General features: G+C 47.2%; 1 protein-coding gene across 1 annotated transcript in view; it reads left to right on the top strand.

The window, feature by feature from the left end:
- Positions 1-15,349, top strand: part of MDGA2 (MAM domain containing glycosylphosphatidylinositol anchor 2) — a 205,854-nt gene that overhangs the window by 154,768 nt on the left and 35,737 nt on the right. The window contains exon 9 of the mRNA XM_040066256.2: positions 15,316-15,346. Coding sequence (XP_039922190.1) covers positions 15,316-15,346 — 31 coding nt within the window. The remainder of the gene's footprint in view (positions 1-15,315; positions 15,347-15,349) is intronic.

The raw sequence follows: 15,349 nt of genomic DNA, 5'->3' as shown, positions 1-15,349 counted from the left end.
ATATTCCTCGCAATTGATCCACATCCCTCACAATTGATCCAAATCCCTCACAACTGATCCACATTCCTCACAACTGATCCATATCCCTTACTGTTGATCCATATTCCTCACAATTGATCCATATCCTTCACAATTGATCCATATCGCTCACAATTGATCCACATTCCTCGCAATTGATCCACATCCCTCACAATTGATCCAAATCCCTCACAATTGATCCAAATCCCTCACAACTGATCCATATCTCTCACAATTGATCCATATCCCTTACTGTTGATCCATATTCCTCACAATTGATCCATATCCTTCACAATTGATCCACATTCCTCACAATTGATTCATATCCCTCACAATTGATACAAATCCCTCACAACTGATACAAATCCCTCACAACTGATCCACATTCCTCACAATTGATCCAAATCCCTCACAATTAATACAAATCCCTCACAATTGATCCATATCCCTCACAACTGAGCCATATCCCTCACAATTGATCCATATCCCTCACAATTGATACAAATCCCTCACAATTGATCCATATCCCTTACTGTTGATCCATATTCCTCACAGTTGATCCATATCCTTCACAACTGATCCACATTCCTCACAATTGATCCATATCCCTCTCAGTTGCTACAAATCCCTCATTTTCCAGGCTCCGTTGCAGCTCCAGTGCCCATTAATAGATGTTTTTATCATAGAGCCACGTTTCTCCCCGCTCTCACTGACTGCTCACCTCCAGATGGGGCAGTTTATTCAGATTTATTCGATCATTCCCATGGATTATTGGCACATTTTGTTCTCTATCAAGGAACCGACTGACCCTATCCTCATTTTCCAATCTCTGGCTTGCAGAGAGTGACATGGACACAAAGAATTCCCATTCCTGGTTAAGATGACAGGACTTGGGACTGATTTTTCCAACAAAGGGCGGTGATTTTTCCTTTCAGGAAGGTCCTGGCTGGCAGCAGCGAGGCTGCAGATTCACGTTGTGCTGTGATTTGTTTTATCGGGTTGATTATGATGTGTATGGCCAATTTAAAATAATTCCACGGAGTTTCACGGAGCCTGGTAATTACTGGAACGATCCATTGGATGTTGGGTTTGGTACTCTCAAGATATTGGGAATTACGAGGAGGAAACAGTGACATCTCTGCATCCCCTCTGTGGAAATAACCTTGGGATCATGGAATATCCTGAGCTGGAAGGGTTCCCAAGGATCATCCAGTCCAGCTCCTGGCTCTGCCCAACCATCCCACCCTGTCCCTGAGAGCGTTTTCCGAAGGCTCCTGGAGCTCTGGTGGCTTTGGGAATGTGCCCATTCCCTGGGGATCCTGTTCCTGCTGGGATTCGTTATCCTTTGCAAGCTGAAATCCGTGACTTGGAACCTGGAAGGAACCCATGGAATGGCTGAGGCTGGAAAGATCCTCTAGCCCAGCGGGATATCCTGCACCGCCAAGGCTTCCACATCGCCGTTGGAACAGGAAAATCATAAAATTCCAGGATTGTCTGGGTCAGAAGGGACCTTAAAGCTCCTCCAGTTCCATCCCTGCCGTGGGCACGGTTGTTGTCAGCCTTGGGGGTTCTCCAAACTTCATGGATCCACCCCAAGGCCAGGCTGGATGAGGCTTGGAGCTACCTGGATCCCTGCTCCAGGAATAAGTCATGGATCGTAGTCGATTTCTGTCTCATGGACTTGGGCTCGGGCTGATGTGGAAAAGAATCCCAGAATCCCAGAATCTGGTTGGAAGGGAACTTGAACCCACGCAGTTCCAGCCCTATCAGGGCAGGGACAGCTTCCACTATCCCGGATTGCTCCAAGAGGATCAAGGATGGTGGGAAAGGAGGGAATTCCAGGATATTTTTCATGGCAATCCCACTGACTTGACAGAGCTCCCGAATATATCCAAGGTGAGCCCTGATGGAGGCTGGGGGAGGAAATGAAAGGAGAGAAAAGCATATTCCTTCAATAACTTAGAAAATTCAATTTCGGAGATAAACCAGGGCTTGATAAAATCGCTCGAGCAGGAAAATGAACTCCAACAGGAGAGGAAACAGCTGGAAGAAGGAAAGGAGCGATGTCTGGATTTACTGGAAACAAAAAGGCAATTCTGCATAAAACATTGCGGGGGGAAGAGCGGGCTTAGGAGCAATAATGCAGAATTTTATAGACTCCTGTGGGAGGAGGAAAACGAGGAAGTGTTGGAGTTTATCCCCTTCTGCATGGAATTCCTGGACACGGAAGACAAATCCATCTGCCCTAAGAGCAGCCCCATAAACAGAGGTGAAATCCCTTATTTGTGCATTTGTTAATTCAGTTGTGAGGGGTTGTGGGTTTTTTTTTTTGTTTGTTTTGTTTTGTTTTTTTGTTTTTTTTTTAATTTAGGAACAGAACCTAAATGCAAATCCAGGCTCAAAGGCGATGAGCAGGGCCTGATTCCTCAGAATCTTCCAAATGGAATTCAATTATTCCCATTATTCACATTCAGGACTAGGAAAATCCGAATGGGCTCAAACCTTGTTTCTCTGAGGTTTTTTAAGTCAGATCTGCTCAAGGCAGTTTCATTTCAGAGCAAGGCTCCGCTTCAGTGCTGGACCTTGGGTCACATCCGAAATGTGTGATATCGTGGGGTGGTTTTATTTTAAGAGGTTTTATTTTATTTTATTATTCCTTATTTAATTCTATTCCTCTGTTTATTTTATTTTATTTTATTTTTAATTTTATTTTATTTTATTTTATTTTATTTTATTTTTCCTTCTTTCCCTGTGGCCACGCACAGAGCTGAACTTTGGGGCACTTTGGGTTCGGTTGGAGGGACCTTAAATCCCATTCCATGGGCAGGGACACCTCCCACTGTCCCAGGCTGCTCCAAGCCCAGTGTCCAACCCGGTCTTGGGCACTGCCAGGGATCCAGGGGCAGCCACAGCTGCTCTGGGAATTCCAGCCCAGCCAGGAATTCCTTCCCAATATCCAACCTAAATCTCCCTTTCCAGCATTCCCTGTGTCCTGCCCCTCCATCCCTTGTCCCCAGTCCCTCTCCAGCTCTCCTGGATCTTTCTCCTCTCCAAGTGAACATTCCCAGCTCTCCCAGCCCGGATCCATAGGAAAGGTTTTATCCCGTCGCTGTTTCAGTGTCATTTGGTGCCTCCGTCGATGCTCAGTCTCAAAGTTTCTTCCTTTAAAATAACTTGATCCCCTTTGAATCCCAGAAGTGACGAAGGGAATGAAGCAGGGTTTGTATTCCCGCTTTTTCCAGTGTCTCCTCTTCTTGTATTAAAGTCAGCAAAAAGGACCTGAACCTTCTTCCTGTTTTTTTTTTTTTATTTTTTTTGTTTTTTTTTTTATTTTATTTTTTTTGTTTTGTTTTTTGTTTTTTGTTTTTTGTTTTGTTTTGTTTTGTTTTGTTTTGTTTTTTGGGGTTTTTTTTTGTTTGTTTGGTTTTTTTGTATGGATCTGTTATTGAAGGTGCCAGTCAGGACTCCCTTATTTTGCTCTTGGGAGGGATGATTTTTCATGGATAATGCAAACCTTGGAATTCCCAGAGCAGCTGAGGCTGCCCCTGGATCCCTGGCAGTGCCCAAGGCCAGGTTGGACATTGTGCTTGGAGCAGCCTGGGGCAGTGGGAGCTGTCCCTGCCCATGGAATGGGATTTAAGGTCTCTCCCAGCCCAAACCGTTGTGGAATTCCCCTTGTCCTGAGCTGTGCTGCTGCAGTTCTCCAGTGCTCAGCTCTGGAATGGGAGCAGGTTCCAGCCTCTCCCCCACGGGTTGCAGGGGCCAAACATCGCCTTTCTCCACCTCATCCCATTTCTCTTCCACCATTTAGGGTCTGATAAACACAGGACAACCAAAACAGGGTAAATAAACCCCAAACCGGTCATTCTGCCTCACCTCGGGGCTCCTTGTCCTGCTTTTTTCTTCTCAGGAGACACCAGGAATGACCAGGGAGAAATTCTGGCCTGAGAATTTCCTCCAATAAATCCCCATTTTGCCCCTGTCCTGCTGCTCTGAGATCTTCACTTCTGGCCCTATTTTTATTTATTTATTTTTTTTAATATATTTTTTTTTTTTTTTCTATTTTCTTTAAACCTGGCCAATTTTTTTTTTTTTTTTTTTTTTTTTTTTTTTTTTTTTTAAATTTGGAGCCTGAGGACAATTTTCCCTCCAGCTCCGAGCCGAGTCCCTCTCATTTTCCACCAATCCCAAGCTGAGCCATCTCCAGGGATTCAATCCCTGACCCCAAACTTTCAAGCCCTGACCTTGGCTGCTTAAAAATAGGAGCAGCCTGATGAATTCCAGCCTCTGAGGTTTGTTCCAAGTGCCAGGCTCTAAGGGAGATGAAAGCCTCCTCTGGCCCAAAGGTAAATGCGTAATTTAACTTAAAGCCACGACCCCTGCACATAAAACAGGCCCCAAACCTCCCAAAAACAGAGTAAGAAAGAAAATTGGGGGGGGGGTTCGTTGGAGATTCTCTGCTCTGATCAACAAAAGCAAACCCTGCTTGGTTCTAAAGTGACCTTGTCCACAGGAGAAATAAAATAAAAATAAAAGAAAAAAAGGTGAGAGCTGATCTCTCTTTCAAGGCAAATAAAATTTGTTGCAAACACTGTCCGGAGGAGCAGTAAAAATGGGATTTTGGGGCTCTTTGAGGTCCATATATTTGTTTTATGTGCACATTTCTGTGTTTTCTGCTCTCCTCGCAGCATCTCTTTGCCTCCCCTGTCCGAGTAAAAAACGCTTTTTATTTCAAGCCGTCGTGTTCAGATCTCCCCCAGGTGTTTCCAGGAGGACTCTGCTCCTCTCCCTGCCTGGTTTTTCCATGTTTATCCCTGGTTTATTTGGCGCCGGAGGCCGTGACGTCCCTTTCCATCACTTTTTGGGATGTGGTGACCCCAGCCCTGGGGGGGAAGGTCACCTGGGCTGGCTGCGTGTGCCCGAGGTGGGTGGCACTGGTGGCACCTGCAGGAGGGCGCAGCCAGGTGGGATCCGGCTCCTATCCCAGTGTGGTGGTTCCAGGCAGATTTTGGGAGAAACTCTCCCACAGGGCCCCCCTCCCTTCCTCTAACCGGTTTGGGAAAAGACTTCCTCAGAGAGAAGTGGAAAAAACCTGTTTATTGAACAGGCAAAGCACTCCCAGCACAACACCTGATGACAAGAGCTTTGTGCTGCTTACGGAGGGATAACAAACTTAAAGAAAGTCTCCTCGAGGGTCGTCACTGTGCTCCACCGCTCCGTCTCCGCTGGCGCTGGGAGAAAAGGAGATGTGCAGGGCTGGTCCTGGTGGGGTGGGTCCCCTGTGGAGGCCCCCGGTGCTTCCCCAGGTCCTTAGTACAGAGAGGTTGGAACAGTTCCCAGGAGAGGGCAAAAAAAAGGAAAAAAAGGGAGGGAAAAAAGAGGGAAAAAAAGAAAAAAAACAAAAAGGCAAAAAAATCTTCAGCTATTTGTCACCGAGACACACAAAGCAGCCACACGCAGAGAAGAGGTTTCGCAGAGCAGAGGTTTCTCCGTCCAGCTCAAAAGCTGAATCCAGGCAGAGAGAGAGCCTCTTTGTTTTATTTCTTACTTTTTATACATTTGTGGGTCTAGCAGAAGATTGGCTTCTGGGGTTTTCCACCCCTCAGCCAAGTGGCTAAACCAACTGTCAGTTACAATTGTTTTCAGGTTAGAAATATGCAAACAAAGGACAGAGAATGAAAAACAAAGGATTTTTTAATGTTACATGTGTGGGAAAAGGTAGAAAACTGCTCTTAATATTGTACAGTAATTAAAAAGATCTGACTCCATTTATGAAAATCAAAAAGGCTATAAAAAACTCAGAAAAACCAGGGTAACAGCTATTATATATCGTCTAACTGCGCTAGCACTAAACTAACTAACTGCCAGGGAAAAAAAAAAAAACAGCAGAGCTTCTTTCGTCCTGCCGTGTTCCAACTCCCCCGCTTCAAGGTCACTCTGAGGAGCAGAGTTTCCCTGGGGAAAAACAAACGGCTCTTCCCCTCCCCTTTGCACCCAACAGACGATTGGGGATCCACAGTCACCCCAGGACACCCAGGAAACCAGGGACTGGACAACAGGGGACAGGCTCAGCTTGCACCAGGAGACGTTCAGGCTGGATATCAGGGAGAATTTCTCCATGGAAAGGGTTGCCCAGCCTCGGGAAGTGCTGGAATCCCCATCCCTGGGGGGATTTAAAGCCCTCTGGAGGTGACACTTGGGGACATGGGGCGGTGGTGGCCTGGGCAGCTCTGGGAATGGTCGGGCTCCATGATCTTTGAGGGTTTTTCCATCCTAAACTGTTCTGGGGTTCTCTGAACCTGGGACTTTTAGAACAAACCTCAGAGGCTGGAATTCATCAGGCTGCTCCTATTTTTAAGCAGCCAAGGTCGGGGCTTGAAAGTTTGGGGTCAAGGATTGAAACCCTGGAGTTGGCTCAGCCTGGGATCGGTGGAAAATGAGAGGGACTCGGCTCGGAGCTGGAGGGAAAATTGTCCTCAGGTTCCAAATTAAAAAAAAAAAAAACGAACAAAAACAACAAAACAAAACAAAACTAAAAAAAAACCCCAAACCAAAACAAAAACAACAACAACAAAAAAAACCCAAAACAACCCAAACCCAAAACCAACAAACAAATAAACAAAAAAAAGCTTTGGGCAGGTTTAAAGAAAACAATAATAATAATAATAATAATAATAATAAAAATAGGGACAGAAGAGACTATCTCATAGCAGCAGGACATAGGCAAAATGGGAATTGTTTGGAGGAAACTGGGAAACTGGGGACAAGTGGTGGCCTTGGCAGTACTGGGAATTGTTGTGCTCCATGATCTTTAGGGTTTTTCCAGCCTAAACCATTCTGGGATTCTCCTGCTGCTCCAAGTGCTGCAGCTCCCTTGTTTTAGTCTGGAAAAAGTAAAGAACTCCAAGCAGGGAGTTCTGGGAGCGGTTTCAGGAGTGGGGAGAGCGTTTAGAACACCCCATTAATCATTAAGAGCCCCTTGTGTGCAGATCTGGCCGGTGTCACTGCCAGGATGTTACCTCGACATGCAAAGCAGTCACACGAGATGAGAGATTTTAGCAGGACAGAGAATTCTCCGATCCAGCTCAAGCTGAGTCAGGGCGGAGAGCGAGCCTCTTTGTTTTATTTCTTACTTTTTATACATTTGTGGGTCTGGCCGAAGATTGGCTTTTTGGGGTTTCCACCCCTCAGCCTCAGTGGCCAGACCAACTGTCAGTTACAATTGTTTTCAGGTTAGAAATATGCAAACAAAGGACAGAGAATGAAAAACAAAGGATTTGTTTCCGTTACATCTATGAGAAAAAGGTAGAAACTGCTCCTAATATTGTGCAGTAGCTAAAAGGTCTGACTCCATTTTATGAAAATTCAAAAGGCTTTAAAAAACTCAGAAAAACCAGGGTGACACCGGGATCGGTGTCACCTGTCAAGGACAGCCCCAGGAGAAGCAGGAGCAGAACCCAGCGCTTCCCTTGTGCTGATTGGAGCCTTATCTCCAATTTCCCCTGTGCTTTTCTCAGCTTTCTTCCCTGTTTTGTCCTCCCTTCCAGGGTAGTGGAGTGTCCTTGAAGGATCCTGTGAGGGTGGGGAGGGACGGGAGTGGAATTCCCAGATTTGCTGTGGCTGCCCCTGGATCCCTGGCAGTGCCCAAGGCCAGGTTGGACACTGGGGCTGGAGCAGCCTGGGACAGTGGGAAGTGTCCCTGCCCATGGCAGGGGTGGGATGGGATGATCCCAAACATCCCTTCCATCCCAAACCAATCTCCCTCCTCTTCCCTGCTCTGTTCAAGTTCGGTGGAGTTCAGCCCCGCAAATGATGGAATGTTTCTTGTGGGAATGAGTAAAAAAAAAAAAAAAATTAAAAAAAAAAAAAAAATCACACTAAATATTCCAAAGGAATTGGTGTGAGTCGCTCTAGGAATGAGCCAGGGTGTTGCACCTCTGGCTGGATCCCTGTGGGAGGAGAGTTGGTTTGAATCCTAAATGGAATCCCAGAAAGGATTGGGTTGGAAGGACTTTCAATCCCATCCATTCCCACCCCATCCGTGGCCGGGACACCTCCCACTGTCCCAGGCTGCTCCAAGCCCAATGTCCAGCCTGGCCTTGGGCACTGCCAGGGATCCAGGGGCAGCCACAGCAAATCTGGGAATTACAGTCCAGCCAGGAATTCCTTCCCAAAAACCCAACATCCCAACTAAATTTCTCCTCTTCCATCTAAAAGCCATTCCCTGTGTCCTGTCCCTCCATCCCTTGTCCCCAGTCCCTCTCCAGCTCTCCTGGAGCCCCTTCAGGCCCTGCCAGGATTTTTCTGGATCCTACCCTTCTCCAGGTGAGCACCCCCAGCATTCCTAACCTGGTTCCATGGGTTTTTTTTAGCTGGAAAATGCTTTAAAATGAGTACAGAGGGTTGTTTTTCCCAGGTCACGAGTGGGTCCCTGTTCCTCCAGAGACATTCCTTAATCCTGGAGATGGAAGAGACAAATTTGGGGTCCAGGACCTGCCCATGGAGAAGGAGGAACAACCCAGGGCTCAGCCACGGCTCCCCTCAGGAGCTCTGCAGGCTTGGAACGTTGCTCACTGCTGTTCATCGATTCACATTCCAGCCAGGACAATTTTCATTCCATAAAAATCCAAGGAACAGCAGCAGCAGAGCCCATAAAAGACTCTCGGAAGAGCAGGCGCTTTTAAAAACCCACGGATTATTCCCATTTCACGGATTCTTCATTATTCACCCGTCCCCTCCTGGTCCCAGCCGGACAAATCAAGCAAATCATGGTTTGCAGACACGGAGGGAAGGAAATGGTGCAGCTTTTCCCCAAAGTTATTATTTCTTTTTAATCCATTTGTTTTCACTCATATGAATATTTATCCCTTGCAAGCGTTGCACGTGCTGGAGCACAAATATTGAAGCTCAGGAACCTGGGAGTTGCCGGGTGAGGCTGGATCAGGATTTCCAGAGAATTTAATGCCCTGTCAAGGAGCCAAGCCAGGACAGAGGCGCCAGCCTGGAAAATCCCAGCAAATTCCGCAGACAGGGAAGACAGCTCGAAGCACAAAATCCAAGCTAGCAAATTCCTGAGAGTGAGGACTGGGATTTTCCATTGTAAATCCTTCTGCAAGGCAGGCACGGACACAGAATGCAAAAGAAAATTAAATTAGTGATAATTTTACTCTGAAAGCTACCATCAAAATCCCTCCAACTTAAAATTAGGACCTCTGTAGGGACAGGATGGAAAACTTCAGAGTCCGTTAGGAAAATCTTTAGAGTTCTGACGAGGGCTGGAGGGACAGGACACAGGGAATGGCTTCCCACTGCCAGAGGGCAGGGATGGATGGGATACAGGGAATTGGGAATTCCTGGCTGGGCTGGAATTCCCAGATTTGCTGTGGCTGCCCCTGGATCCCTGGCAGTGCCCAAGGCCAGGTTGGACATTGGGATTGGAGCAGCCTGGGACAGTGGGAGGTGTCCCTGCCCATGGCTCTGGATGGGATTCAAACTCCCTTCCATCCCAAAACATTCCTGGATTCCATGAAACGGGGATTTTCCTCGTTGTACCATGGATGTATCTGTGCAAGGCAGGGTTTGGAATGCACAGTTCCTGGATGGATTTGAACACCTATTTTGACTTATTCCCAGAATTGCAATTTTTTTTTTTTTCCAATTTTTGGCCATGATGCTTTCATTTCACTGGAATAAATCCATTGTCCAAGGTGTAATATCCCTGCTCCAAGCTTTGGCTGGGAAATTGCTGTTGTCATTTCACAGGGATCACAATCCTTGTGCACTGGAGCTTCCCAAAGCTCCTAAATCCCATCTTCTGGGCTCCTCCATGTCCTGGGCTCCGGGCTCCGTTCAGGCAATTCCACATCCACCTCCGGAGCTAAACATCCTGGAAATGTGGCTGCAGTGGGGAGTGTGGGGATAGATGGATTCGGAAGCGTTGGATAACATTCCTGTGGCGTGAATCCAACAGCGGCCACAATCCCAATGGAGAGCAGGCAGAGGCACCACTTTTTCCCGTTATTTATTTATTATTCCCGCTGCTGGAGCTGGGAGAGGAAAACTCGTTATTTGTTTATCTTGGAATGCAAACTGGAGAGGCCAAACCAGCAGGTGAAGCCTTTGCCCGGGGCCACGCGTTGGAAATGAATTCCCAGAATTTTCTCTTTAAATCCCACACTAAAGACCAGGATTTGATCCTCACCACGAGGAGCAGCTGTGTGGTTCAAACCGAACAAGCATCTCGCTGTCGTTTCTCTGGACAGCTCCAGAACTTTCCTCTTTCCGCTCCCTAATCCTTAAAACATGAATGTACTTAGGCTAAAAAAACTTCATTAAACATTAAATAGAGAGCCTGATTTAACTCCGGCCCCGCTTGCTTCCCGAAGATAATTGTGGAAGAGAATGAACCCTGCTCCCTTGGCAGCTTTGCCGGAGATTTTTCCAAAACTAATAGTGGAATTATGAAAGGAATAAGGAGGGCAAAAAGTAAATTAAATCAAATTGCCAAAGCCTTGGGGAAGAGCTGATGCAAATGAGTTCAACGCAGAGAAGTCGCAAACAACTCCGTTTGTTTTTTTTTCTGCGCATCTGGGAAGTCAGAATCCTGTAAAAAACAATGGAAAAACCCGACGGAAAAAACCGAGCTGTTAACTCTGGTCGGGGTTTTTTATCAGCCCTTCCCTTTCCCATTAAAGTTATTACCTGCAAAAGTGGGATTCGCGAATGAGCGGCCCGAGTTAATTTTCTCTTCCTGTCACCGGGGATCATCAGCCCCTGGATAAATGGGAGTGGTGGGGTTTAAAGACTTTTTTGACCTTAAAGGCAGGGGAAAGTTTCATTTAAGAGCTGTTTATAAGGCTAAAGTAGCCCGATAAGTAAATAAAGCAACGGGAGAGGAGAGAAGGGCCTGAATACAAATTCCCGTTAAAATCGTTAAACCCGGCCGCGCGCGGGGAGGCGGAATCATTCCCTGGATTCAGAGCGCTCGGTGAAAGCGGCAAGGAAAACAGAGGAGGGAGCGTTATTCCAAAGCAGAGGTGAGTTCAGGGTGTTCAGGCATTCCAAGGATTTATGAGCAAAGGGGAGAAAATGGTAGGAAAATCAGCCATTAAAGGCTTTTTAATGCCTCAAACACGGAGCTTCTGGAATATTCCTGTCACAAAATTCCTGTGCTCTCCCTCAGGGATTTAGGATCTTGAGGGTCCTCAGCAGATGCTGCTTGAGCACCTTTTGTTGTTATTTTAGAGATCCTTCTGTGCCTGGTTCCAAGTTCAGGGGGAATTTTCCCTGTATTTAAATGTGTATTTTGGTGTGGCTGGAAGGGCTGGAGAGGTCATGGATATGGAATTATCCTGGCTGGAATGTGGGGAAAAAAAAATGGAGAATTTCCGATTAAAAATCAAATATCTATTTCAGATAAAATGGGCTTCATTATAAAGATTGTAGAAATTATATCAGCTACAGCAGTGGGTGCCTTGTTGAGATCATGATCCATAAAAATATGGAGAGTTCATGGGATCTTGGAATGCTTTAGGCTGGAAAAGCCCTCTGAGATGAATTCCAACCATTCCCAGCACTGTCAAGGCCACCACTGATCATGTCCCCAAGTGCCACCTCCACAGGGCTTTAAATCCCTCCAAGCATGGAGAACACACTGTCCTTCTCCAATATTTTCCAACTTTTCCATGGAGAGCTTTCTTCTTGGAGAACTTACATCTCAAGATGGAAAAACACCTGGAAAATAGTAAATGTTACTAAATTTGATTAGTAATTCCTCTGATATCCATTATATATAGGGATCCAGGAGTTTTTTGGGAAGCACAGGTAATTTAAGTCAGGGTGGTTGAGACGAAAACAGGAGATTTGGGAGAGGCAGCTGCACAGATCTCCCAGAGAAAACAGTGGAGATCTGGGATGTTTTCTTTCCCAAGGAGAATTCCTGTCTTTAAGCCAACAGTTCCCTGCAAAGCCGCTGCCTCGGGGAACTTCGGGAAGTAGGAACATCTCAACGTTTCACGTAAAACACCTCGTAAGCATACAAAACCTCCCTGTGCCACCCTGGAACTTTGGTGGATTTCAGGAATTCCTCCCTCTCATGGGTTAAAAATCAAACTTGAGTTCTCTAGAGAGCCAGAATGTCCTGGCATTCCCTGGATTGCATCCCATGGGGAACAGGTTTTCCATGAGTGTTCTGGGTCTGAAGCGCTGTGCTGACATGAGCTGAACTTGAACCGTCGCTCCCACCAGGTTATCCTCGTTTTCCAGCCATGATGGAGTTTTCCATAGGCAAATGGCAGCGGGAAGTTGGGTCTGTGCGTACACAATGGATGCTGGTTATATTTTATTTATTTGGTTGTTTTGCTGGAATAAAAATTCTGGCGGGGTTTGAAGCAGTGGGTGTGAATTATTTAAAATCAGTTTTTATCTGAGTTAGGGCAGAACAGGCTGTTCTGGGTGTGGGGAGCTGGTTCATCCTGGGCTTACTGGGACAGCAAAACCTCCACCGGCATGGAGATAAAAGATCCAGAGATGGTTTTTGGTGAAGTCAGACAGCAGCAGTGGAGGTGGAAAGTTCATGGAATAATGGAATATCCTGAGGCTTCAAGTTCCCTCTTCCGTGTGTTCCATGTCCTGCGCTGCCCAGGTGCAGCTCTGAGCTCACACTCAGCGTCACTCAGCTCTCTGCACACAGCAGCCACACAAAACAAATCCTGCTCCTGCTGCACACCGAGGACAGCTGGGACAAGTGTTCAGCCCAAAAGCACAAACAGCGGTGGCTGGAGGGAGGAACAAGAAGGATGGGACTGGAGAACCTGGAGCTGGAATTGGACAATTCAACCCCAATGTGCAAATGGACCAAAACTGATCAAAGTGTGAGAGCTGGTGACCGTTTGTCCATTTTGTGTCCATTTTTTGCCCATTTTGTGACCATTTTGTGACCATTTTGTGTCCATTTTGTGACCATTCTGTGCCCATTTTGGTTCCACCTTGGGTGTGTCCCTGTCCAGGCTCTTGTCCTGCCCAAGGTGGATCCTTAAAGGCCTTTCAATAAATCTCTGCTTTATTCTCCAGCTCTGTCCAGTCTCTATTCCAGCTCAGCCTTCCCAAGTCTGGGATCCCAAGCTGGAAGGATCCCACAGGGATCACCCAGCCCACCTCCCAACCCTGCACACACACCCCAACAATCCCACCCTGGCATCCCTGGGAGCGGTGCCCAAACATTCCCAGGGCTCTGGCAGCCTCGGGAATGTGCCCACGAGCGAGGTCCTCACTGAGCAGAGTCACCAGCTCAGCTCTGTGCTGGGGGTGCTGCTGCCTCGTGCGCTTTATCCAAAGCAATTCCCAGAATTCCAGAGTGGTTTGGGATGGCAGAGACCTTCCAGACCACCTCATTCCATCCCTGCTCGGGGCTTGGATACCTTCCATAGACCAGGCTGCTGTCCGAGTTAAGACAAGGCGCTTGTCGGTTTTATTCAGTGTTGTTCCAAGGGGTCTCCTAACAGGAACTTGGGATAATCTTGGCTGCTAGGACAGGCCCTAAACACCAGCCTGGGTTGATCCACTCTCCTGGGATAGGTCCTGAGCAAGAACCTGGGTTTGACATGTTTGGTTTTTAGGATGTGCAAAGAAGAACCCGCCCAACCTCTTGCAACAGGAGGAGACGGAGTTAGTCCTGTCTCTAGCATGGGTAGAAATAAGAACCGGGTTAGTCTTGTCTCTTAGGAAAGGTTCTAAAGAAGAACCTGGGTTAGTTGTGTCTCTTAGGACAGGCCCTAAACAAGAACTTGGGTTAATTGTGTCTCTTAGGACAGGTCCTAAAAAAGAACCTGGATTAGAATTTTCTCCAAGCCCAGTAGTAAACAGGAACCTGAGTTAGTCTTGTCTCTTAGGACAGGTCCTAAACAAGAACCTGGGTTAATTGTGTCATTTAGGACAAGTCCTAAACAAGAACCTGGGTTAGTTGTGTCACTTAGGACAGGTCCTAAACAAGAACTTGGGTGAGTTGTGTCTCTTAGGACAGGTCCTAAACAAGAACCTGGGTTAGTTGTGTCTCTTAGGACAGGTCCTAAACAAGAATGTGGCTTAGTTCTCTCTCTAGGACTGGTCCTAAACAGGATCCTGGGTTAGTCCTGTCTCTAGGACTGGTCCTAAACAAGAACCTCGGTTAGTCCTGTCTCTAGGACAGTTCCTGAACAGGATCCTGGGTTGTCCTGTCTCTAGGACTGGTCCTACACAAGAACCGTGGTTAGTCCTGTCTCTAGGACAGTTCCTGAACAAGAACCCGCATTACCCCTGTCTCTAGGCCTGGTCCTACACAAGAACCTCAGTTAGTCCCGTCTCTAGGACTGGTCCTACACAAGAACCTTTGTTTGCCCTTTCCCTAAGACCGGTCCTACACAAGAACCTTGGTTATTCCTGTCTCTAGGACAGTTCCTAAACAAGAACCTCGGTTAGTCCCGTCTCTAGGACTGGTCCTACACAAGAACCTCGGTTAGTCCTGTCTCTAGGACAGTTCCTAAACAAGAACCTCGGTTAGTCCCGTCTCTAGGACTGGTCCTACACAAGAACCTCGGTTAGTCCTGTCTCTAGGACAGTTCCTAAACAAGAACCTTGGTTAGTCCTGCCTCTAGGACAGTTCCTAAACAAGAACCTTGGTTAGTCCTGTCTCTAGGACAGTTCCTAAACAGGATCCTGTGTTAGTCCTGTCTCTAGGACTGGTCCTACACAAGAACCTGTGTTAGTCCTGTCTCTAGGACAGTTCCTACACAAGAACCCGCATTAACCCTGTCCCTAGGCCTGGTCCTACACAAGAACCTCGGTTAGTCCTGTCCCTAGGACAGTTCCTAAACAAGAACCTTTGTTAGCCCTTTCCCTACGACTGGTCCTACACAAGAACCTTGGTTATTCCTGTCTCTAGGACTGGTCCTAAACAAGAACCTTGGTTAGTCCTGTCTCTAGGACAGTTCCTAAACAGGATCCTGGGTTAGTCCTGTCCCTAGGCCTGGTCCTACACAAGAACCTCGGTTAGTCCTGCCTCTAGGACAGTTCCTAAACAAGAACCTTTGTTAGCCTTTTCCCTATGACTGGTCCTACACAAGAACCTTGGTTATTCCTCTCTCTAGGACTGGTCCTAAACAGGATCCTGTGTTAGTCCTGTCTCTAGGACTGGTCCTACACAAGAACCTGCGTTATTCCTGTCTCTAGGACAGTTCCTGAACTAGAACCCGCGTTAACCCTGTCCCTAGGCCCGGTTTCCCCCGCCTCTGACGCCCTCCCGCCCTCCGTGTGTCTCCGCAGACCCCCCGGCGGTGGAGCCGGCGTTCCTGGAGCT

This window comes from Hirundo rustica, chromosome 6 (assembly GCF_015227805.2).
Source record: "Hirundo rustica isolate bHirRus1 chromosome 6, bHirRus1.pri.v3, whole genome shotgun sequence".
NCBI classification, from domain to species: domain Eukaryota; kingdom Metazoa; phylum Chordata; class Aves; order Passeriformes; family Hirundinidae; genus Hirundo; species Hirundo rustica.
The sequence above is the reverse complement of the archived record's forward strand: the minus strand, read 5'-3'. Positions and strand labels throughout refer to the sequence as shown.